This window comes from Heliangelus exortis, chromosome 9 (assembly GCF_036169615.1).
Source record: "Heliangelus exortis chromosome 9, bHelExo1.hap1, whole genome shotgun sequence".
NCBI classification, from domain to species: domain Eukaryota; kingdom Metazoa; phylum Chordata; class Aves; order Apodiformes; family Trochilidae; genus Heliangelus; species Heliangelus exortis.
In genome coordinates, this window is record NC_092430.1 from 4053514 (window position 1) to 4076598 (window position 23085).

Here is a 23085-nt window from a genome sequence, read left to right on the forward strand (position 1 = left end):
CTGACTGACTGGTTGAGTAGGTTTAATATTGAAACTGGTATATTAACTAAAAAATGGAGGCTGTATTGGAAACAATTCTCTTTGTAGTTATGGATGTGTATATACACGAAAAATAAACACATCTACCACCCATGTTTTATGGTAAATATGTGTATTTATTACATGGGAAGCAGTGTCATTCAGTCTGGAGCAAAGCAATAAACAGCACTGAATATTCCTTTTGGACTCCATCCAGCAGCTAGAACAGAAATTTTTGACTGAGAGACCACCTTCCTCTCAAGCTTCTGGACATTGCCAGTGAGAGCCTTGTGACCTAGCTATAGTATATTCCAGTATAAATTACAGGAATTTATGCTACTGATTTGCACAGCACATTATGGCACCTCTTCAACACTGGTTTGTTAACCTAGGGTCCTTTAGTCACAGCCCAAATTCCCATTTCAAAGAGAAAAGGACTTGGATTGACAGAACAAGAATTCTTAATTAGAATAACAAGACTGTAACAAACAAACTTCATTATCCAAAAGATAACAACATCTTCAAACTAACTACCTAATCTTCACTGTAAAGACTTTAACCAAGGTAACTCCACAAGCAAAACACACCTGACTTTTTAGGTAAAAAATATCCATCTGTCTGCAGTGCCAGAACTCAACCAAGGTACTGAGCAAGTACCTGAAGAGAATCATAAAACCTAATTAATAACCTGATAGCACATATGGTAATAATTTACTGATGATGTTCAACTGCACAGTAAGACAGAGAACTGTAATACACATTTCAGTAAAGAGCTAGTAGACAATATCAACTATGTTAGGTGATCTCTATTTTAAATAAACTTTTCAAAATAACTACACAAAATCCATGTAGTACCCTTTAGATATTCACAAGGAAATGGAGATACTTAAGCTGTAAGTTGGACAAGGAGGATAAATAGAGCTGCACCAAAAATACTGTTTGCCTGACACCAGTGCCCAAAGGTCTCAACTAAGTTTAAGACCTGGTCATCCTAACTGGATGAAATTTTTCATTCTGCAAGAGATATATATACCCCATATTGGGGATTTTACAGTATTTTGTTTTGGAAATATAATGCCTACGTCCAAAAAAGTCTAAGGGGTCAAGAGCTTTTTTAATCCTGATTTTGTAAACATACACCACATGCTAAGCTTACCACTTCCATATTTCTAATTTCTAAGTAGGAATGTTTTTTAAAAAGCAACTCATGGGACAAGAAAAGATCATCAAAAAACAAACCACTCTTACTCTTGCAACACTGATCTATTCCTGAAAATACCATTCAGTTACAGAATCTGTATAGACTGGAGAGATTTCCTGGGACATACCAAGTCAGAAGCACAATTTTCAAGTACAATTTTTTACTTCAAGTCCACAAAGCTTCAAAGCCACAAAAAAGAACAGGATCTCTTAGGCTGAAAGGGCTCTCCTAGGACTACTTAGTCCAATCCCCCTGCTCAGCAGGGTCAGCTAGAGCAGGGTTTCCTGAGCCACATTCAGAGGGATTTTGAATCTCCCCAAGAATGGCTGGTGTCAAATCAAAGCCTCAGTGTGATTTTGGCTCCCTCTGACTTTTCAGAAATGACTGATGTGTTTTCTCATGTGAGAGTCAGCTGTGTTCAGTGCTATTGTTTTACTTTCTGCCAGTTGAAACTAACAGCTCTGGAGCATTTTACTCTTCCTGTCTTCCCATCAGAACAGCTGATTAATTATTTTTAACAATTGCCTTGGGGTTGTTACAAAAATCTAAAAATCCCAAAATCTTAAGGCAAACAACAGGAATAGTCTGTATGCTTAAAATATTATAATACTACATTCTCTGACCATGATTTTCTGTTATTCAGGACAGGAACAGTGTCCCAGGCTGACATATAGAAGTGACTGGGCCAACTAAAATGCCACAGGAGCCTCTTCTGTTGCCAATTTATATTGAAAAACTGTGGGGAAAAATTCACTCCTGGTGAGAGCTCTGAATGAAGTCAATGTATGACAGTAATCAGTTCTCTTCTGTCAAGTCAGGTTCCAAGAATAAGGTTTTTTAGATTATGTGCCAACACTGTCAAGGAATAAGAATAATGGCACAAAGTAGTACTTGGCTACTTTCCTCAGAAATAAAGACTAAAGTCTGTTAGCAAAGACTAATGCTGGCTACCTGAAACAGGAAAGTTTTGATAGATTATGATGACAATCAGAGTATCAGTAATTGGAGAGCTCACATCAATACAAGACAGGATTTTTGAATTGTCACAGGATGATGGAGCCAGAAAATAAAGAATGCCTACGGAAAAAATAAAAAGGGCAAAGGAATCAAATCACAATATGAGAATCAGAGAGCTTCATGACAATTGTAAACATGATAAAAATCAAAGCAAGAACCAGTACCAGTGTAATTTCAGTGTGGGGGCAAAGGACAGCTGAGTGGCAGTGCATATGATGGAAAAATGATAGTTCAGAGCTGTATCACATCAGGGAACAAAGACCAAATGAAAAGCTGACTGAACAACAAAAAAATCTTTACTCACAATGAGGGGAAAAACCTTTCCTTCTCTCTTTTTTTTTTTTCTGTCACAGAACTCTTCCCCCTGCCATCTCACTGGAGCAATCTGAAATCAGAGTTATGGAAGACCTGTTAGTTCTGGAGTGCAAACATCAGTGACAGAAAATGGTCATTTCCTTTCTCTGAATTGTCCCTAGCTGAAGGTCTCTCTGTCCTTTTCCTTCACAAATGAAGCAAAGAAACTCAGCAATATTGAAGAAGCTGTTTTAAACCCCAGAAACAGCACGGGAAAAAATCATCTTTATAGAGCAGTTAGAACAGAGTAGTCAAGCAGGAAAAAGTAAAAGGAGTTTTAAAAAAGGGGTGTAAAAGATGTAAAGAAGAGAACAGAAAAGATAGAAGTAATAAAGAATCACACATTGCTAGGGAAAATGAGGGTAACAAGTTAAGGATGGGAGAAGGTGTGACACAGGCAAACAGAATAACTGTAGGCTTTTCTCCAAAATCTATCAAGATGATAAGTAAAATATAATATCACAGGGGTAAGTTAACTTTAATCACCTTGCCCTTGGTGGTGATGAGGTCTAAGGAAAAACCACACATAAAAACATAACAAATAAGGGATACGAAGACTGAAGAGAGGCTGAGATGCTGGGGATTGCTGAAGGGAAGGCATCAGAGAGGTGAGATGAGACACTGGAGCTTGGAAATGACTGACACTGACAGCCATGTTATGTGACTGGCAGTGTCTGTGTGTGGCAACAGAGCCAGGCACAGTCCTGTGATAAGCTGTGCTCTTTAATTCTTAGTGTTTTCTCTTCAGAGAAAAAAATATACACACAAAAACTCAAACAAAAAACCCCAGTCTGGATGAGGTCACACCTGCCTCAAAAACTAAGGGAGGTCACATACAAGTCATGCCCATCAATCTAGCAAAGAGGTTTTGACCAAGTTTCATTACTAGCTTAAATATAAACTAAGAAATGTGGGTAGTTACATGTGGACTGAGCTTGATGTAACAGTAAATATCTGTGGCAGAAGAAATGCTTAAACGTTGACAGAAAAGGATAAAATAATTACTGTGAAGGAGAAGCATGAAAGTTCCTGAATGAGGGAAGATGTGTGAAGGATTAGAAGGGTCGCAGTAACAGTACTGAACTCATCAGCACTGCCACAAGGAAAATAGAATACTTAAAATACAAAACTGGAGATCTGACACAAAGTCATGAACAAATAACTTACAGAATATACGTGAAATTTAAGTTACTTATCAAGTGGTTATCAAGCTGATAAAAACCATTAAGCACCACATGGGGGGTCAACAGGGCTGAGGGACACAACAGACCTGGAAGGCCGAGTGATCCCAAAACATGGAGCATGCATGGTTAGAACTGAGGAGAAGGAAAGGACATTACAACCTGTTTCCAGGAGTGAAGAGGTTCAAAAGCATTGGAAGGGCATGAGAAAGGTATAGCACAGTGCTGAGGAAATACTTTGAGAAGGGCTGACCTTTAAGTTCTAAACAGTGTGGGTAACATTTCATGTAGACAGTCAGATTCAACACTGACTCGGGTTTGTATTTGGCAGGTAAAGTCTCTGGTTTGTCTGGCTTGGGATTTCCAGACTTCCCACTCACTCAGAGCCTGGAAAGATTCCTCAGGACTCTCTGCTATTAGCTGGCTTTCAGCCAGAGTATTTCAGTTGCTCCTAGAACAGGCTGCTGTGTCTCTTCATATTCTCATATTCTTCACTTCCCATTTAAATCCCAACACTGGATTCCCATTTACTCTTAACCATCACAATGAGGCATGGCAAGGGTGAGAGCTACATTTGTCACTTCACAAGCTGACATATGACTGCTATAACAGCAGGGATAACCCATATTCATAGCACAAAGTCCAGAAAGATATTTTAAAATTTAAAATAAGGAACTTTCTCCACTTGGTTATGAAGAAGTCAGCAAGAACAAACCCATTAGGTAGCCTTTTTTAACAATGAAAAATACTGGTTCAATAGTTAAATGTTTCCATACCTCTGGCTCAGGTAAATTGGAACAGACAACAAAGCCTGATCTAATACATAGAATTATTCCTTACACATGCCCCAGGCCCTTCTAGAACTCACTAAACTTCATGATTTCATAAAGTTGTGCCAACTTGAGGAACATTAAAGGACAAAATCAATGAATCTTTATTGTAAAAGAAAAAGATTATTGTCAAAGTGTAGGTTTAGTTATCCTTGCCACCCCCCCTTCCTCTTGGTCTTTGAATTCACTCAGCAAATCTCTGAACACAGCAGGGCAGCACTCACCATACAACAGTCAAGCTTCCAGCAGTATTTATGGATATTTATCCCTTCTTGTCACAGCTTTATTACCGAGTTCCTTTGCTGAGTGCAAAGTGTTTGCTACAAAACTAATCAAAGTAAAATGCTAATCATCTAACTGGACAGAGCAGACCTTGAGCTCTGACCTAGGTCATAACATACTGAAAACAAAAACTAGTCAAAGGGGCATCTTGCCACTCACTACAAGGTGATGGCAGTTGTCTCCGGTCCAAATTTTACACCTGAGCCCAGGAGGCTCTGCACACACTTTGGTTCACAAATAACTTACATTTGCACCCTTCATCACCTGGGACTCAGATGCTTCTAATCTCACCTCTTCTCAACTAGAGACCAATTCTTGTAATTTGTACTGCACAAACATGGCAAAGCCAAGCCAGGGAAAAAGAAAGAAGCAGGGGGAAAAAAAAAAAAATATATATATATATACCTTTAAAGAATTCATAGGTTCCAGTTAACCAAGCAGACTCCTTTTCTACTTCTTGAGTCTCCTAAGACAGAAAAGACACACACACACTGTCATTTAAACCAGCCGGGGTTGGGGTTGGGGCTGGAGCTGTAAGGCTCCCAGAACATCACGACATTGCTAGCGAGGGGTCAGACACGACCGCCTGTTCCTTGCTAGAGCCATCCCACACCTCCTTGTCACGTCCCAGTTCCCACGCCACGATCTGAGCTTCGCACCACCAACTTCCACAGGCGTCCTGAGCTCGGGGCGCCCGGCTGCGCGGGGACCAGAACCCCCAGAGCCCCCCCGCCCCACCACCGGACCAGCTCCCGCTGCCAGGCAGGTGCGAAGGGTCCCGGGGACGGCGCTGCCGTGTCTGACCGCCTCTCGCCCGTGCAGCCCACACCGCCACGGGCATAGCGGGGGGGGGGGGATCGCCGCCACCGCGGGGCCCGGCCGTGAGGGAGGCGTGAGGGGAGGACGGAGGAGGATGCCGGGGCGGGTAGGGGAGGAGTGAGGCAGAGGGCAGAGCCGGGAGGCGCCGCGCCGCAGCGCGTTGGGGCCGCGCTCCCGCTGCCCGGACACCGCCGGAGCGGAGCGTCCCGTCCCGTCCCGCCGCCGCCGGGCCCGCCATGTCCGGCCGCCCCCCGCCCGCCGCTGCCGCCAGGTAGGACTCGCGCTCCCGCCCCTCTCCGCGCGCCGCCGCCTGCGCGCGTGGGGCTGCGCCGCGTCGCGAGGGGCTGCGGCCGCCTGAGGCGAGTAACGGCTCCCGGAGCCGCCGGTCTCTGCCCGCGGAGGAGCCGCGCCTGGCGCCCGCCGGTCCCGCTCCTGACCCGGTGAGTAACGGCTCCGGGCGCCCGCCGACACCCCCCTCCCCGTCAGGTGCCGCGCCGGGCTGCCCGTACGGACGACTCTCGCCTCCGCTTACCCCGGCACGGGAGCCGCGATCACGCAGTGGAAGGGTCCTCCCGGCCTGAGGGTCCTCCCGGAGGCACCGCGGCGGGGCCGCGCTTGGCTTCTGCCGTGCCCGAGGGGGAGCACGGCCGGGCGGGAGCGGGGGATGCGGGCGGCCCCGCGGGTTCGGTGCCGGCCGGATGAAGCGGGCCAGGGCTCGGGAGCGCAGGGAGCAAGCGAAACCGGCACCGCGAATTCGCGTTCGGCTCCGGAGGGGCTGGGGATGTGCTGCTACCTGCTAGTGGGTGACCGACCGCCGCGGTTTTTCCTGACCGAAAAGCAGGAATTAAGGGGGTTTTCTTACACAGGCACAATAATAATATTTTTTTAAAATAGCTTTTTAAATCCAATTTTCCTCTAAGAGCTTGTTTTAACAGCGGAGAGTCCGTAAGTTAATTAGTGCTGTAATAAAATACCTTTAGGGCACTGTGCTTCAATCACTTCGTCATCTGTGTTCTACCTGATAAATCAGATTCTTTCACAAGGAAAAAAAAACCTAAAACCCATTGTACTTTCATTAGCCCAGCTCTACCCAACATGCATTTACAGCACTTATGAACAACAGATGAGGGCAAAACTTCCTTCAAGACAGAAATTGATGCACAAATAGGAGTAACCTCCTGGAGATGCAGAATGTGGTCAAGCATAATTTTCAACAATTCCAAGTAAATTGCATTTTTATGACAGCAAGCAGAGAAATTGCATCATGTAAGTACTACACAGACCATCAGAGATAAAAAAGCATATGTTGCAAATTATTGCAATTGGTTTTAGTTGGGTGGCTACCAGTGCAGTGTCCTAATGAGTGGTAAAACATGATAGAAAAAAAGTTTGGAGAAAGCACAGACTTGAAAGGATGTGTAACTACCTGTATGCTCAAGAGAAACTCGTTGGTGGGGGGAGGGATAATTACTTGCAGGAGAAATTGCTGTTGTTTACTTGAAGGAAACAAAATGCTTTAAAGAGCCTGACTGGATAGTGCTTGATATCAATAAATATTTAGTGGACAAAGCTTAATAATGATTTTGTATTTTGAATTGCCTTATCCTGAAATAATATTTCCTGATTTTTTTCCCTGGCATTTCATGGGGAAACAAGCAGGATTTAGCTTGTGCATGTTAACCTCATCTAGAGATTTTATGTTAAACTTTTACACACAGAATACCAAGGTGATTGTACAGCCTTCAATATTTTATGGAAAGCAACAATCTGAAGTGAGACAGACTGAGCTTATGGACAGAGAGACTTGTAGGTTTTCTGATCTGACATCTTCTACTTCGTACTCTACAGAAAAAAAATAAAAGTGTATCCTGCAATCTCTACCCCATTAGCCTGGGTCAGGATGAAACAGATTTTGCAAAGAGGAAGCTCTGAGGATATCAAGAATTAGACAAACTGGCTGCTTTCCTTATGGTCTTGCCTTCATTGTTCCACATTTATTTCAAAGGCATGCAGCCACCTTCCAACTCCACACATTTGCTCCTGAGCATACAAAACTGAGGGAACCCATCCTACTGCCCTCCAGAGCTTTACCATCTCTTCACCCCAAGTAGGCCAACCACCCAGAAAACATCTATTTCTGTAGCAAGGCTTATTTTGGTTTTTTTGGGAGTAACATACCTCTGCCTTCTTCCAGAAGAATAAGAGATTTTTCTTTCTGTAGCATAAGCAGGTTATAGGCTTCCTTGTACCAAGGACTGCAATTATCCTTTTTATTTCCTGCAGCTGGTTTGCTGACAGCTGCTTGTTATTTGTTAAGGCAACCCTTTCTTTGCTGAACAACAAGGTAACCTTTATACTTTCTCTCAGTATCTGTCTCCAGGAAAGAAGGGCACCAGAACATTAAGACCTTTCCTGTCTTCACCAGGAAAACCTAGAAAAAAAGCACACCTGGGAAGCCATGGAACAGATAACTTGTCCTGGTACACTTTCAGCTTAAGATGCCCACTATGCAATATTTGGGCAACTTTAATTGGGAACCAGTTACAGCAGCTGTCAAGAAAGACAAACAGTGGATGTTTGCATTTAGGAGTTAGCTTTACAGACCCTACCAAACAAAGTTTCACTGTCCAACAATCATAAAAAGACACTACTCTGCATCTTCCCTACAGCCTGTTCCTGTGGCTGTTCACACCTGACCTCATTTACCTACAGCCAACTTCCACAGCTCTGCCTGCCTTGCTGGCTCTCCCATCACACAGCATCAACTCAGGGTGCACATTAATTCCTGCTCAATACATTTCCTTGCTTTGGCTTCCATATGTGAAGGTAAAAACAGAAGCCCTAGTCCTGGATGCCTGCAGCCACTGTGAAGCAGAGCAGAGCAGGCTCGTGGCTGTTGGGCACCCACGGATAAATTAATGTTTCTGGCAGTAGCTTTTTGCAGTGAACAGTTACCCTGGGGAGCAGATGAGCAGCTGTAGAGAACTGCATAACTGGTAGCTGTCACTTTTTCTGCAGGCTACTAACACATTTTTGTGCGTGTCACAGTTGGGAAGCTGGAACTGTGGTCTGTAGCAATTTTTTTTTTTTTTTTTTTTTTTTTTTTTAATGATGGAGAAACCGTACATTAAGACCTTAAACATATAATCTTCCACTTTGCCTCTTTAAGTGAGAGCCAGGAAGAAAAATACTTGACTTCACATATGAGCCAGAAACTTTTGTGCTTCTGTCCCCTGTGTAAGCCAGTGAGTATCTGGGATGTGGCTGAACAGCTTCTGAAAGAGATATAACCACCCCTCTAGGTAAAGCTACCATTTTTCTGCTCAAGCTTTGAAACTAAACCTATACACATATGCAATATTTGGCCAGCATTGTATATTTGAAAGTAGATTTAGCCAACAAGAGTCTTCAGACATGTCTTTTGGACTGGCACATGCTTTCAACACACCTTTTGTGTGAATACTGGAAACACAACGAGGGGTAATAAATGTTCTGCAAAATTAGAAGCAGCACTGATGCATTGTTAGACTAAACAGCAATTCAAGAGTACTAAAATACACATCCACCCAACAGAGATGAGAAATAACAGGTTTTATATTTTAAACACTGACAACACAAGTCCAAAGGATGTCTGGCTGTTTCTGAGAAACTTACTCTCCATGTAATGCAAAAAGTTTGGTATTATTTTTGCTACTTCTCAGGAATACCTGGCATGGCAGAAAACTGAGGCACACAGAGCATAGAAAACGGCTCTGAAAAGCCTTACTGGTTTTAGAGGGTCCTGTTGGAAACCACAATTTTTTACATTTAATGGATACCCTAGGGCTGACCATAGAGTCAAAGAGATAAATTAAGATATTCAGATCTAAGAAAATATGGTGGCTTTCTGCTAAAATGTTTTCAGGAATGAGTAAAATAAAACTTGGATCCTTTCAGGAGACAAAATTGCTGGCAAAACCCCAAATAATGAAGTTCAACAGCCATGGGACTAAGCTGTAGATAACTTTAATTTTTTTCTTTTTTTCTTTTTTTTCCTTTTTTTCTCCAAAAGGGCAAAACCCCCCACAGAACAGCAGCACATACACCAACAGGTGTACTAAGAATATATTTTGAGGAATTGTCAGTGTCAAGTGAAATGTCACTCAGGGGGACAGGTGATATTTGGTGAGACTGACCACCTGTCCTCTATATTTTTTCACCTCTGTAAGAGAGAAACAAGTCTATTACAAAACTTATTTAAATAAAAGAAATGAAGTAATTCCCCAAACAAGAGAGTGTAGTATCAGAACATTCATTATCAATAGAGCTGCATTCATTTGTCTCTTCAGTTGTCAAAGGTCATAAATCTAGGGGTGAGGAATCTGATTGCTTAAGGAGTGTGACCTGGTGTGGCAGGGGGAGGGAGACTTGCAGAAGTAGTAAAGAAATGAACTAGATAATTTCCATGCTTTGTTTTACTAACCCAGGATACACTACAGTAACAAAACCTGTTGCTTATTTCCAGACTTGCATCTCCACTTCTTCCTTTATTTTACCAATCTCATCTCTTTTGAATTCTTTCATCCAGGCTACCATAGCCTCCCATGTGAATTTCCCCAAAACATCCACTAATCTCTCCTTTCAGCTCCCTCTCTACTCCCATACATCACTTCTCCCCTTTCTGCCTGTAGTCCCTGTAACAATGTCAGCCACAGCTTGTAAGTACCAATCCTTCTTCATCATTCAGCCCTCCTCTCCTTCAAACGTCCTTTCCCTAGGATTAATTTGAGAAACCATAACAAGTATCAGTGACAGTCGGATATGTCCCTAATTCAGTGCTGAATTGTTCATTTTGCACGTGCTTTCAGCTACGATCTCCTTCCAGTAATCATTGTAAGCACACTAATTACTGTAGCAGGATTTTCCCATCTCCTTCCTCAGCCTCACATTAATTACTTGACCCTTTTTTGCTACATGCAGTTTGTAAGGCTACACTCTGAGTAGGGGGATGGAGGCATAGTTTGCTGCTGGGAGCTTTTGGCTGCCCTGGAGATGACCCTGGCACTAAAACCTCCTTCATGAAGGTGCAATTCCCTAGTAACCTGGGTCTATGATCACTGGAAATTAAAACACCCTCTAAAGAACAATATTCTAAGCCATGATTGGCACCTCAATAGCCAGAAGTCCAGCTGGGAAGATCTGTAGTGAGAGAGCAGAGTGCCTTGTGTCCCAGAGGTGCTGAGGAGCAGGATGATAGGAGAGACTGAGAGCTCACTGTGGTGAGGATACCAAGCTGGGATCACAGGGATCCTGGCAGTGGTTCCTGCAGGGAATGCTCCTTGTGTCATTCCTTCACAGCTCAGCTGGAATGCTGCAGCTGCCTCTCAGACACAGCACTCAGTTATTTACCAATGGGAAACAGCTTCAAGATGAAAAACCAGGAACACAAGCACTAACAGCCAAGCACTAAAACCTCCTTCAGGTCACTCCTTCATGAAGCTGCCGTTCCCTACTAACCTGGGTCTGTGACCACTGTAAATTAGAGAACAATAAAGAACAATATTCTGAGCCATGACTGGCACCTCAACAGCCAGAAGTCCAGCTGGGAAGTTCTGTAGTGAGAGAGCAGAGTGCCTTGTGTCCCAGAGGTGCTGAGGAGCAGGATGATAGGAGAGACTGAGAGCTCACTGTGGTGAGGATACCAAGCTGGGATCACAGGGATCCTGGCAGTGGTTCCTGCAGGGAATGCTCCTTGTGTCATTCCTTCACAGCTCAGCTGGAATGCTGCAGCTGCCTCTCAGACACAGCACTCAGTTATTTACCAATGGGAAACAGCTTCAAGATGAAAAACCACGAGCACTAACAGCCAAGCACTAAAACCTCCTTCAGGTCACTCCTTCATGAAGCTGCCGTTCCCTACTAACCTGGGTCTGTGACCACTGTAAATTAGAGAACAATAAAGAACAATATTCTGAGCCATGACTGGCACCTCAACAGCCAGAAGTCCAGCTGGGAAGTTCTGTAGTGAGAGAGCAGAGTGCCTTGTGTCCCAGAGGTGCTGAGGAGCAGGATGATGGGAGAGACTGAGAGCTCACTGTGGTGAGGATACCAAGCTGGGATCACAGGGATCCTGGCAGTGGTTCCTGCAGGGAATGCTCCATGTTGCATCCTTCACAGCTCAGCTGGAATGCTGCAGCTGCCTCTCAGACACAGCACTCAGTTATTTACCAATGGGAAACAGCTTCAAGATGAAAAACCAGGAACACAAGCACTAACAGCCAAGCAGTTTTGAGGATTCACCCAGAAGTGGAAAAGGCAGTTTTAGTTTCCTCTCAGAGGAAGAAAAATAAATTAAACTTTTACATCAAAGCAATTGCTTTAATTACCAAGTCAGTGGATAAAATGCAGCAGCAGTCTCCCTGCATCCTGTGCAGGCTGCTGTGGTTCTGGCAGTGCTCTCTGGAGAGAGAAGAGAGGAAAGCCTGCCCAGCACTGGTGGGTACACTACATGTTGAAACTCTTCACACATATCAGGAGCTCAGTGTCAGAAACTTGTGGGGGTTGTTTCCCAATTTTTTGACCAATTCTTTCTTATCTGTGGATTAGACAGTGCTTGATACTGCACTTACAGTACATCTCCCCTTCCTCCTGCTTCACTGAAAACAGGGGGGAAAAATTATACTAGATATTTGTTTTTCTTTTCAGAACAAGTATAAATTTAGTATCTGCAGATTCATACTATGATTGGTAGGATTTGTTTGGTGCCCAGTATAAATTTTGAACCTTTTTTTAGTCTTGTCAACCTTAGATTATTTTATTTAATCTCTTTAGTTTCCCTCATTAATTTTCTTTGCTTCAAGGCTTGCCTGATTATTATGAAATATCTGACTGCTGCCAATGCCCATGACACATACGAGGCAGTCAGTGGTTTTAATCAAAGTTGTGTTTTCTCTTGGTTGAGGCATCACAATTTATTACATATGTAATTATTCTTGGCTGCTCTGTAAGAAAATTTTCTTTTAAAACCTTGCTTCATTTGTAAAAGAGAGAAAGAAAAAGGTCTTTTTAAAAATTCTAACACAGAACCTCATGCTGCAGTCCACATTTCCAAGATAGAGAAATCCAAAACTGCTCAACAAATATATCCTGTATAACCCTAAGCCATCACTTCTAACACCCAGCCCTATCTTCTGTGCTCTATTTTGAGCTTGTTCCATGCACTTGCAATGAGCAGCCTCCAGATATTACAAGGATTTTTATAATTTCTAGAAAAATGTTATTATATGAGTTGCTGAAAAACTGGAATTTACTGAATTAAGATAGGCTTCTGGTACAGTTAAAACTTTTTAAACAGAAAGATTCACAGAGTTAGGATACCCAGGCATTGGTAATAACTTCAACTAAATGGCTGTTTCCCAAAGGTAATGGCAACTATGTAACTGCATAAATTTGTAGCGTTTTGTCTCCATTTGTAGCACTGACTTCATTTCCTCAGAGAGGCAGCACAGGGTACTGCAGCTTCCCTTCAGCCAGGAATCTGGTTACTTGGAGCATCCCAGAGCAAGACAAGAGGGCACAACAGGTCTCAAGTTGTGCCAGGGGAGGTTTAGGTTGGACATTAGAAAGAATTTCTTTCTGGAGAGGGTGATCAGACATTGGAATGGGCTGCCCAGGGAAGGGGTGGATTCTCCATCCCTGGAGATATTTCAAAAGAGCCTGGATGTGGCACTCAGTGCCATGGGCTGGGAACCACGGGGGGAGTGGATCAAGGGTTGGACTTGATGAGCTCTGAGGTCCCTTCCAACCCAGCCAGTTCTATGATTCTATGACTGGGCTTATATTTTCTTTCAGCAAATAAAAACCTAGCTGGTTCTTATGTAATCCTTGGGAGAGTGCATGATTACCATAGTTCCATATACCAGGCAGAGTGCATCTCCACCATTCAACACAGAGGCTCTTCAGAATATTAAAGGAAGAAAGAAAAGGCACCTATTAATTTTCAGAACTTTTCTCCCAAGATTCCTTTATAACTGCCTATGCTATTTCAATTTGGAAAGAGAACAAATCATCAGGGTAACAACTTTAAACAACATGGTTATAGCTTATTCCTCTTCTATGATGTTAAAACAATGTCTTCCTCCTCATTGAAAGAATATGTATTACCATTGTAGCTATCCAATAAAAAGGAACAGCTCATTTATTTTTACAAGGAAGAGGTTTCCATGCTGTGATATTGCAATGAAAAACTTATCATTCTCACACAAATTCTGGAATAAGGCCATCCCATCAACTAGAAAAAATAATTGTTTCTCAGATATATAAAGTACAGAAGCAACAGCACAGCTATTTAGAAACTTTAGGTAAATTCTCGTGTTGTACCTGGCAATAAATTCAATCCTAAGCATAATATATGCCATAAAAGTAAGTTATATACATGAACTGTACCATTGTTAGAATGATGTAATTTAAACATTAGTATAGTCACCAAAGCTTTGATACTTCTAAAAGTTCTGCTGTATTTCTAGGATGATGGAAACCAATACTGTACATTATGGAACAGAAACAGTCACCAGTCCATTTTCAGTAACAGCTTTGTCCTTACCACTTCTTAAGTAGCAGAAAGTGATTCTCTGACAATAGGAAATTCCCAAGCCTCTCTGCTAAATACTGGGGACAAGTAATCCCTTTGCTAATCTCTGATCTCCAAAGGCAGATTTATTATTTCTGAGGAGAGCTGCTACAAAGAATGTCTGCCAAACATTAGAAAGACACCATTCAAAACATGAAAGCAATGGTCACCTAATCCTGGGCACCTACCACATTTCAATTGCACTTCTACACTCTGTTTGGTTTGTAATCAAACTAAAAGAGAAAACAGGAACATCTATAAAGTTCTGATTAGACACATCTTATCTATTCAAATAAAATCATGACGTTTAATTTACAAACATCTCTGTCACATTTTTCTTACTTTCAGAAGTACTTAGTATCTGTCTTGAATTTAACTAATGAGAAGCTTTTCTAGAGTAGATTGGAGGTCTTTAAAGGTAATTTTTAAGGCCTGTCAGATAATTAAATAATTGATGGCATGTACTGCACTTTGAGGCCTATTTTGTCAGTATTGGCTCTTGTTGCTCTAGTGCTTAGAATCAGAAATACAATGCCTAGGTTGATGGCAAGAAGCTTGACTGGGAACTGGGCTATACAGTATAGAAAAGATCCCCAGAAATACTTCATAAACTTTTCAAGCAAAGATGAAAATTCTCCACACGAAATCACCAGTTTCTCCCTGTGTAATTCCACTGGTTCTCCTGAAACGTCACCTGAGAGTTTGTGCACAGCAAAAAGAAAGAGGAATAGTCCAAGAACAGAAGTTGTTTGTCGGATACGAGAAACATTTAAAACAAACTTAAAAATTACCATTGGTTCATAGCATGAAAAGCTAATTTGCAACATCTTTGACTTCATCTTGAAAAATGTTGAGCAGGTTGAAATCTGTGGGAGATGCTTGCACATTTGTCATGTATTTAATGTGGACCTAATTTCACCAGATTCCAGCTGTGTCACACTGTTTTTTTCCATTAATTTTAGAAGATCAGATAACATCACCCACTTTGAACACTACACTGAGCTGCACTAACAACACAATCTATATTAAAAATAGGTATTGCCATAATAATTGCAATAATAACATAAGTTGCTCATTACATACACAACTGTAAACCTTTTTGAGAGGAAAAAAATGAGTTTCCTGTTTGTTCTCCTTTCTACAGCACAAGGACAATCACTGTTATACAGCGCACCTACATATGCTAAGTGAAAAAGGATATTTTTTTTTCGTGGAACATCTTTCTTAGAATATTTCTGATCTTAGATTGCTTCTTTTTAAGTCTGTGTGCTTAAACAGAAGCAAGCCCTCAGCCCTCCTTCAATTTAGGGTCTGTTCCTTCATCATTCCAAGATTCAATCATTCTTCCTCATCTGGTCCCTAGTTTTTGATCTGTGGCTTCTTTTTATACCTTCTAAAAATCTTCCAAATTGGGGAACTCTTCAAAAATGATTGTTACCAATACTGCATCCTACATGTCCTATTTGGCATTTTCTTTTTGCACCCTACCAGGAAGAGATCCCATGGTTCCTTACATGCTTTTCACACAGTCTGAGCTGACCATGGACCTTTCTAGAAGGTTTCCTTAGCAAGTAGCCATCCTACTAAAAAAGTGTAAAAAAAGCTCCACCTGGAAATTGTATTCAAGTCAGGGTTAGGTGGGAAAAATGCAAGGTGGATGCAAAAGCCCAGTTTACATTGGGTTGGCTCTCTGTCAGTAAATATAGTTAACCATCAAAAAATAAAAAACAAACCAAAAAAACCAAAAAAAACCCATGAAACAAAACCAAACAAACCATCCCAATCATTTGCCATCCAGTTGCTGACTGCTGGCTCCCTGAACTGTCAACTGGTCCATCTGAGTATGCCCTGCCATAACCATGAAATGGGGAGTTTTTCAGACTTGTACCTAAAAGCTTGTTCTTTTCCTTTAAGGATTCAATCTTCAATCTGTAAATAAAGGAAGGAATATTTCTAAGTAGATCCTATGAGATTTAGTTAGTTTGGGTTACATTTAATCTTCAGTAAGTCTTACCTGTTCTTTTATAATAATTTAAAAACATGATTTGAAAAAAAAGGCTGCTCATTGCTAATGCTAGTAGAGGCTTCTTCATGTATTTGCTTTTTAAAATTTGGGGCTGAATAAAGAATACCCAGGGCCCTGTGAACATGGAAGGAACAAGCTTTTTTCTTGTGTGCTGTACCATGGGATGGGTCCTTTTTTCTCTGCTCTTGTTTTTTTTCTTGGCACATAGCTAAAGAAATGGCCTTTTTGCAGCTTCACCACTGACAAAAATGAAATGTAAATCTAGAGCACCCAATAAACATTATGAAATGAGCAATCTGAATACAAAGCACTTAAACTTCCACTCTTTTCAGAGCACTGATCTGTAAAACCAGCAACCCAATCCTTTGCCTCTTAGACTGCACAGGCACTGGGGTCTGAGGATGACACAAATATTCAGTGAAGTCAATAGCAGCCAAGGGACACTTGAAACAAGCCTTAGAATACCTTGAGATCAGACCCTGGTATTGTCAGTGCTTATATACTGCACATGGGTTCTAAATCCATAACAAAACCAGACATTTGTTTGAGGTATTTATAGAGCATCTGCTTGGCTAACCATCTGTGCTCTGACTCAAGTATACACATGGTCCAGACTGAATAAAAACCAATTCTAGGGAACAAAATAGTACCTTTGACACTATTATATCTACAGATTTTACTGTCAGTGACTTGGTTGACCTGCTTACGTGTAAAAGTAAATTTTTAAAGTGTAAAATCTGAAAGGTAGCCTGAGGAAGCTCTGACTGGTCTGTCCACTTCAAAAAGGCTTTGAAGTTAAGGGATGCTGTTTGAATGCTGCATACCTTCCAAAAAGGCTGCTTGCTTAGGGTCCAGATGAAGCTAGATGTCTTCCTGACTTTCTGGGTATTTATTATTTCTGGGTATTATTTATTATCTTCAGATTTATTTGCAAGTGTAATTGCAAGGATGTGGTTAAGGATTTTGCTGTGCTCGTATGTCTATTTCAAAATGAGATAAATCCATTTTTTTTGCTGTTCAATAGAAAGAAATTCATTTTGGTGTTCAGCAGAACTATTAGCAAAACAGGAGAAATGTAGCTGACTATAGCTTGGAGTTAATTGCACAGAGAAACCTTGCTGTGTTTGTTCAGTTTGCTTTCTTCATCAAGATTTGCTTTTCCGTGGATCAGTGTGCTTCGTATGTTCAAAACACTGTGATTAGGAACCAGAATGAAAAGATGAAAAGCACTAGGCTATCATAGGATTGCTTCAAATATATATATATATATATATAAAAATATATTTAAATATATATATGTATGTGTAATGGTCAATTAATTGATTAAAACTTCTCTTTAGGAAGGATTACCAAACTGCAACTTTTTGGAAAATGTTTTCAAATGGTAGGAAATTGAAGTTTCTGATACTGTTCCACAAGATTTTCTTTAGTGATAACCTGGGGAATCCTTTAAATTACCTCTTAGCTGATGTAGCACCATCTGCCACATCTGCAAAGAAGAGAATTATTTTAGGAACAGCTGTGGGGTTTTTTTTTATTAAGTCTTGAGTCATCAAGGTCCCTATTTTTTAATAATTCAGTGTAGGAAAATAGAAGCCATTGTTGTTTTGTTCATTAATAAAGGATGCAAATATTACTACAGTTAGGGTCACAAACCTCATAGGTATTACTGAAGTACTCCAATTTCCAATAAAACTTTGTATGTTCTTTATGACAGCTCTTGGCTTTGTATGAAAGGTATCAGTCATAATTCATGAATCTCTAAGACAGCACCTGATGGCAAATAAGGGACTGTGGGGGCTCTCCTACAAGCAGAAATATTAAAGTATTCTTAGCACGGGATCATAGGTCCAAGTCTCTGCTTTCTGTCTCAAAAGCAGAATCATAAATTAAGATCTTTCACACCAAAGGAAAAATCCCCAAATGAACCAGCCTTTAGCAGAGATTCTTTTTATGCCTGTGGCCTTCCATAACAGCTCTAAATCAGATAAGCAGACTTAAGTCAGATGAACCTTCTCCCTCACCAAACAAGCAAGGGGAGTGAAGCAAAGGTGAGAATTAGAAGGTTTCAGGTCCTATCTTGCATCAAAAAGGCTTCAATCTGTGCAGGATGTCTTGTCTAGGGCTTAATTCACTCTTAATGGGAAGTAACAAGTAGAGTGTGTGAATGCAGAGCCATCATTTGATGATGAGATGACTACATTTCAGCAACAGTTTCTTTCAGCTTCCTGCTGCTGAGGAACTAATGAGAGGAGGCAGTTTCTCAAAGATAGAATAGTTTTTCCCTGGGGAGCTAATGGCTTTTCTACAGTGTGAAGGTGTTTTTATGGCCTGAGGAGGGCCTCTTAACAAATAACATACATGCTGAAAATTAAAGCTTAGAAAGGGTGCCCACAGGATAAAGAAAGAGAGGGAACTTGGATCTGAGAGATGAGATCACTGAAAAAGAGTTGTTGAAAAGTCAAACCTGTGCTCCATGTTGAAAGACAGAGCCACGAATATGAAGGTGTCTAGACAGAGCCTCATATTCTGCACCTCCTTGAGTTATGGAAGATTTTATGTTTGTGACACTGAATGCCCAACCTGAAGAAGCTCAGCTAGGTTCTCATTTTTTCATCACTTAACTGCTAACGTGTCAGCTTTGTGTGACACCTGGAGCAGTCCATGGAGCTGACCATCTACATCAAGGAATGTTGGCCAAGGTGTGGGTCTATGTGTTTCCCTTTATTTCTTTTAGAAACCATAAACTTACCAAGAAAATGCTGTGAAGTCTGGGTTTCCAAACACAGCTCTCATAATTTAGGATTTCTTTGTTAAATTTATTCCTCATTTCAGTGAGCCCTGACTGCATGAACCTGTCTGCAAACAGTAGGAACCTGGAGTTCAGGTTGTCAGCACAATGCCAGAGTTGAACTGCAACACAGCAAGAGAATCAGGGTCCTGCACAGGAAACAAGAACCCTGCAAGAAAAAGCAGGTCTGAAAGTGTTCCACATACTCATAAATGTGTTGGCATTTGTCCTGTGAAACTGCTATTGATTGGGCCTCTGCTCTGAGTTACCAGCTGGACCTGAAATAGGGTCCTGAAATTCAAGAGAATTCAGGTTTCCCAGATTTCAGGAACACCAAAGACATTTTTTGTTGCCTGTCTCAATTGCAGTGTGAGAGTCACTTTTCTCATTCCAAACATTCTAAACTAAAAAGAACTCCTTTCACTCATCACTGAGTTTTAACAAACTTCTCTATATTTAGAAACAAAATGTGGGTACCTTTAGGAAAGAACACAGATTTTAAAGGATTAAGATTTTACAAATATTTTTGCTTTCCACACGATTACTTCAGTATGGAGCACGTGTGCTACCCCTTAGTGGATCATCATCTAGAGACAGCACAAATCCATTAATAATTCAGAACATGACTTCCCAACTATATTTTCTAGGTATGCTTTCATGTACTATTCTACTTGGGCTGTTTAAGGGCTAAAAAGGCCTTCAGGTAGTGCCCACACTGTCATCTTTGTAGCTTTGAGACTCAGCAACACTTCATGCCCCAGAAGTTCAGTTCCCTGCACAGAGTGTAACTGAGAGCAAATAGTTATTATCAACACATCAACTGCCTGTAGGGCAAAGCAGTGGCAAAGCCACTCAGCCTTTCTCTCAGAGAAGAAGTGGGCAAAACCAATGGCCCTTGTACTTCAAAACCTGCAGGTCAGAGTTGATTTGTAATTTAGTTTTAGATGGCAGAAGTGATGCATCTTATAAAAAGCAGTGTACAGCTTCTGCTAGCAGTGCTAAGTTGTACTTAAAACAGAGGCTGCATCTAAATGTCAGCTACTAATGGAGGGGACTTCTAGAATATTTGACTCTGAACATGAAGTTCTTATTTTTAAGGGAGATATAAAACCAGAATAGCTTCGTATTTTTAATACCCCTCATTCTTTTAAAGAGCTTGGTACAAGGCCTGAAAAATGCAATTTTGCTTTGTCAAATGCCAGAGAAATTACCGCTCAGAAATGTTACTGTTTATCTTCTCTGAGCAATGGGGCAGAATTTTGTAAACAAGCAAACTTCTCCCTTTTAGAAGCAATTGATCCTGATATTTTAGAGAATATTAAGTGCTATCACACTTTTCAAGTGTGTATTCAGTCCACCCATGCAAACCATGAAGCTTCTCTCCATTTAGCAAGCAAGTGCTAAGTTAGTTTTATATTTTTCATTCCCTCTTAGCTCCAAGCACACATACCTGTATTTTTTTTCAGTAGTTATGGAATAGGACCACACAGCTCAGCAAAATTCTTATTATCTACATTACTTATCAATGGGAGTGGATATATTCACAGAATCATAGAACTGGCTGGGTTGGAAGGGACCTCAGAGATCACCAAGTCCAACCCTTGATCCACTCCCCCTGTGGCTCCCAGCCCATGGCACTGAGTGCCACATCCAGGCTCTTTTGAAATATCTCCAGGGATGGAGAATCCACCCCTTCCCTGGGCAGCCCATTCCAATGGCTGAGCACCCTCTCCAGAAAGAAATTCTTTCTAATGTCCAACCTAAACCTCCCCTGGCACAACTTGAGACCTCTTGTGCCCTCTTGTCTTGCTGAGAGTTGCCTGGGAAAAGAGCCCGACCCCCCCCGGCTCCAACCTCTTTTCAGGGAGTTGTAGAGAGTGATGAGGTCTCCCCTGAGCCTCCTCTTCTCCAGCCTCAACACCCCCAGCTCCCTCAGCCTCACCTCACAGCACTTGTGCTGGATCCCTTCACAGCCTCCTTGCTCTTCTCTGGACCTGCTCCAGCACCTCAATCTCCTTCCTGAGCTGAGGGGCCCAGAACTGGACACAGGACTCAAGCTGTGCCCGACCCCACCACCTCCCATTCCAGTCCCTGCCTACTCTTCCAGAGATGAAAGCCTTTTAATAGCTCATCTAAACCTCCCCTGGTGCAACTGCATGCTGTTTCCTCTGGTTCTATTATTATTATTTACTTGAGAGATGAGGCTGAGGCCCAGGAGGGGGTGTAAAAGGGACCACCTCAGACTGGTGCAGCTGAACCACAGTATTCAGGATTTAGATGCAGGTAAACCATAGTATTTAAGACACCAGATTGTCTGCTGTCCCCAACCTGCCTTTTGCCTTCAATGTCTAACACCATTCTGGCCATTTCATGACACCCAAAGCTGCACCAGTGGTGGAGCAGCTGGACACAGAACTGGACACAGGACTCAAGCTGTGGCCTCCCCAGGGCTGAGCACAGGGGCAGAATCCCTTTCCTGGACCTGCTGGCCACGCTGTTCCTCAGCCAGCCCAGGATGCCATTGGCCTTCTTGGCCACCTGGGCACACTGCTGCCTCCTCTTCAGCTTCCTGGCAATCCAGACTCCCAGGCCCCTCTCTGTCTGGCTGCTCTCAGCCACTCTGTGCCCAGCCTGGAGCTCCCCATGGGGTTCTTGTGGCCAAAGTGCAGGACCCGGCACTTGGCCTTCTTGAACCTCATCCCGTTGGGATCAGCCCAACTCTCTGGTCTGTCCAGGTCCCTCTGCAGAGCCCTCCTGCCTTCCAGCTGATCCACACTCCCCCCCAGCTTAGTGTCATCTGCAGATTTGCTGATGATGGACTCAATCCCCTCATCTCAATCATCACTAAAGATATTAAACAGAACTATTCATAACTGGTTCTAACCAGTATCAAGTGAAATATACATACACGAATCTTGGAGAGAAAGGAAGCCTTATTGATCTTTGACTGTGGATTTGGGTAAAAAGTGGAAGTAGCCACTCCTTAATAGATTGGCTTAAGCTCCAGTGAAGGTGACTTAGGAAAATATATTTTAGTTTTTAATAGAGCATACCGAGAAATTGCACGTGGTCCATTATCCCATTGGGACTGATAAAAGGTTATTAGTTAAGCTATGGTCACCTGGTTGCTTGTTATGGTCTGTCACAATGTGTTCTGCATCTTCTCAGAGATGACTTGCAATAAATTAAAAACACTCTGGAGACCCAATTTGTGAAAGAGAAATAGATTGCTTAGGATACTCTTTTCCTAGTACGTTTGTGGAGAAACAACCCTTTAGCACTCTGTGGTTTGTAATTATAATTACAATTTCTCTCTGCGGAGAGAAAAACTTCTCTAAACTTGTGCCAATTTCATTGCTATACAGGGGAAGATGTTACAATACTGGCCTCAGTATTCTATTCCAAAAGAAAAGTGTAAGGGGCAGTACAAGCTGTCTGTGCAAATAATTTGGCTGCAGAAGCTTGTTCTTATGGTTTTGTATTTCACATCTGCACAGTCCCAAAGTCAATAAAACCCTGTTGTGTACAGCTGACACAAAACAGAATATGTGCATGACTTACCTCTGCTCTAAACCAAGAATGTAAAAAGATATTCCACATAGATTACAGAATTTAATCACTCCTGCTGTATTTTGACATTTTAACCACTTTCGGCAGGCAAAAAATGCATCAAAAAGTTATTTTTTCTACCAAGATGAATGAATACACTGAGTATTTAATTTGTTGCTCCAAGATGCATCCTCACCAAAACAAGCCAGTACAACTTTTTGCAGTGTCATTCAAGACAGGTGGATATGAATCTAGACAGTTATATCATGTATTCTTCCAATAACATTCTTCAGCTATTTTATATCCAGAGTATGCAACTCAGGGGAGTCTTCCAAAATGGGAAAAATTCAGGTAATAAATAGATTAGCAGTGTCAGCAATAAAAGTACAGACTGCTTCTCGGAGTCTAA

The 23085-nt window shown here is 41.8% G+C and overlaps 1 protein-coding gene across 3 annotated transcripts in view; it reads left to right on the forward strand.

The window, feature by feature from the left end:
- The first annotated feature begins 5463 nt into the window (after positions 1 to 5463).
- SPHKAP (SPHK1 interactor, AKAP domain containing) overlaps positions 5464 to 23085 on the forward strand; it is a 61690-nt gene continuing 44068 nt past the window's right edge. For 2 of the 3 annotated variants that reach the window (XM_071751720.1, XM_071751722.1), the window contains exon 1: positions 5823 to 5973. In XM_071751720.1, the coding sequence (XP_071607821.1) occupies positions 5939 to 5973 (35 nt within the window). In that variant the 5' untranslated portion in view covers positions 5823 to 5938. Of the gene's footprint in view, positions 5650 to 5822; positions 5974 to 23085 lie in introns of those variants that run through there. The other variant, XM_071751721.1, reaches the window with a different exon arrangement.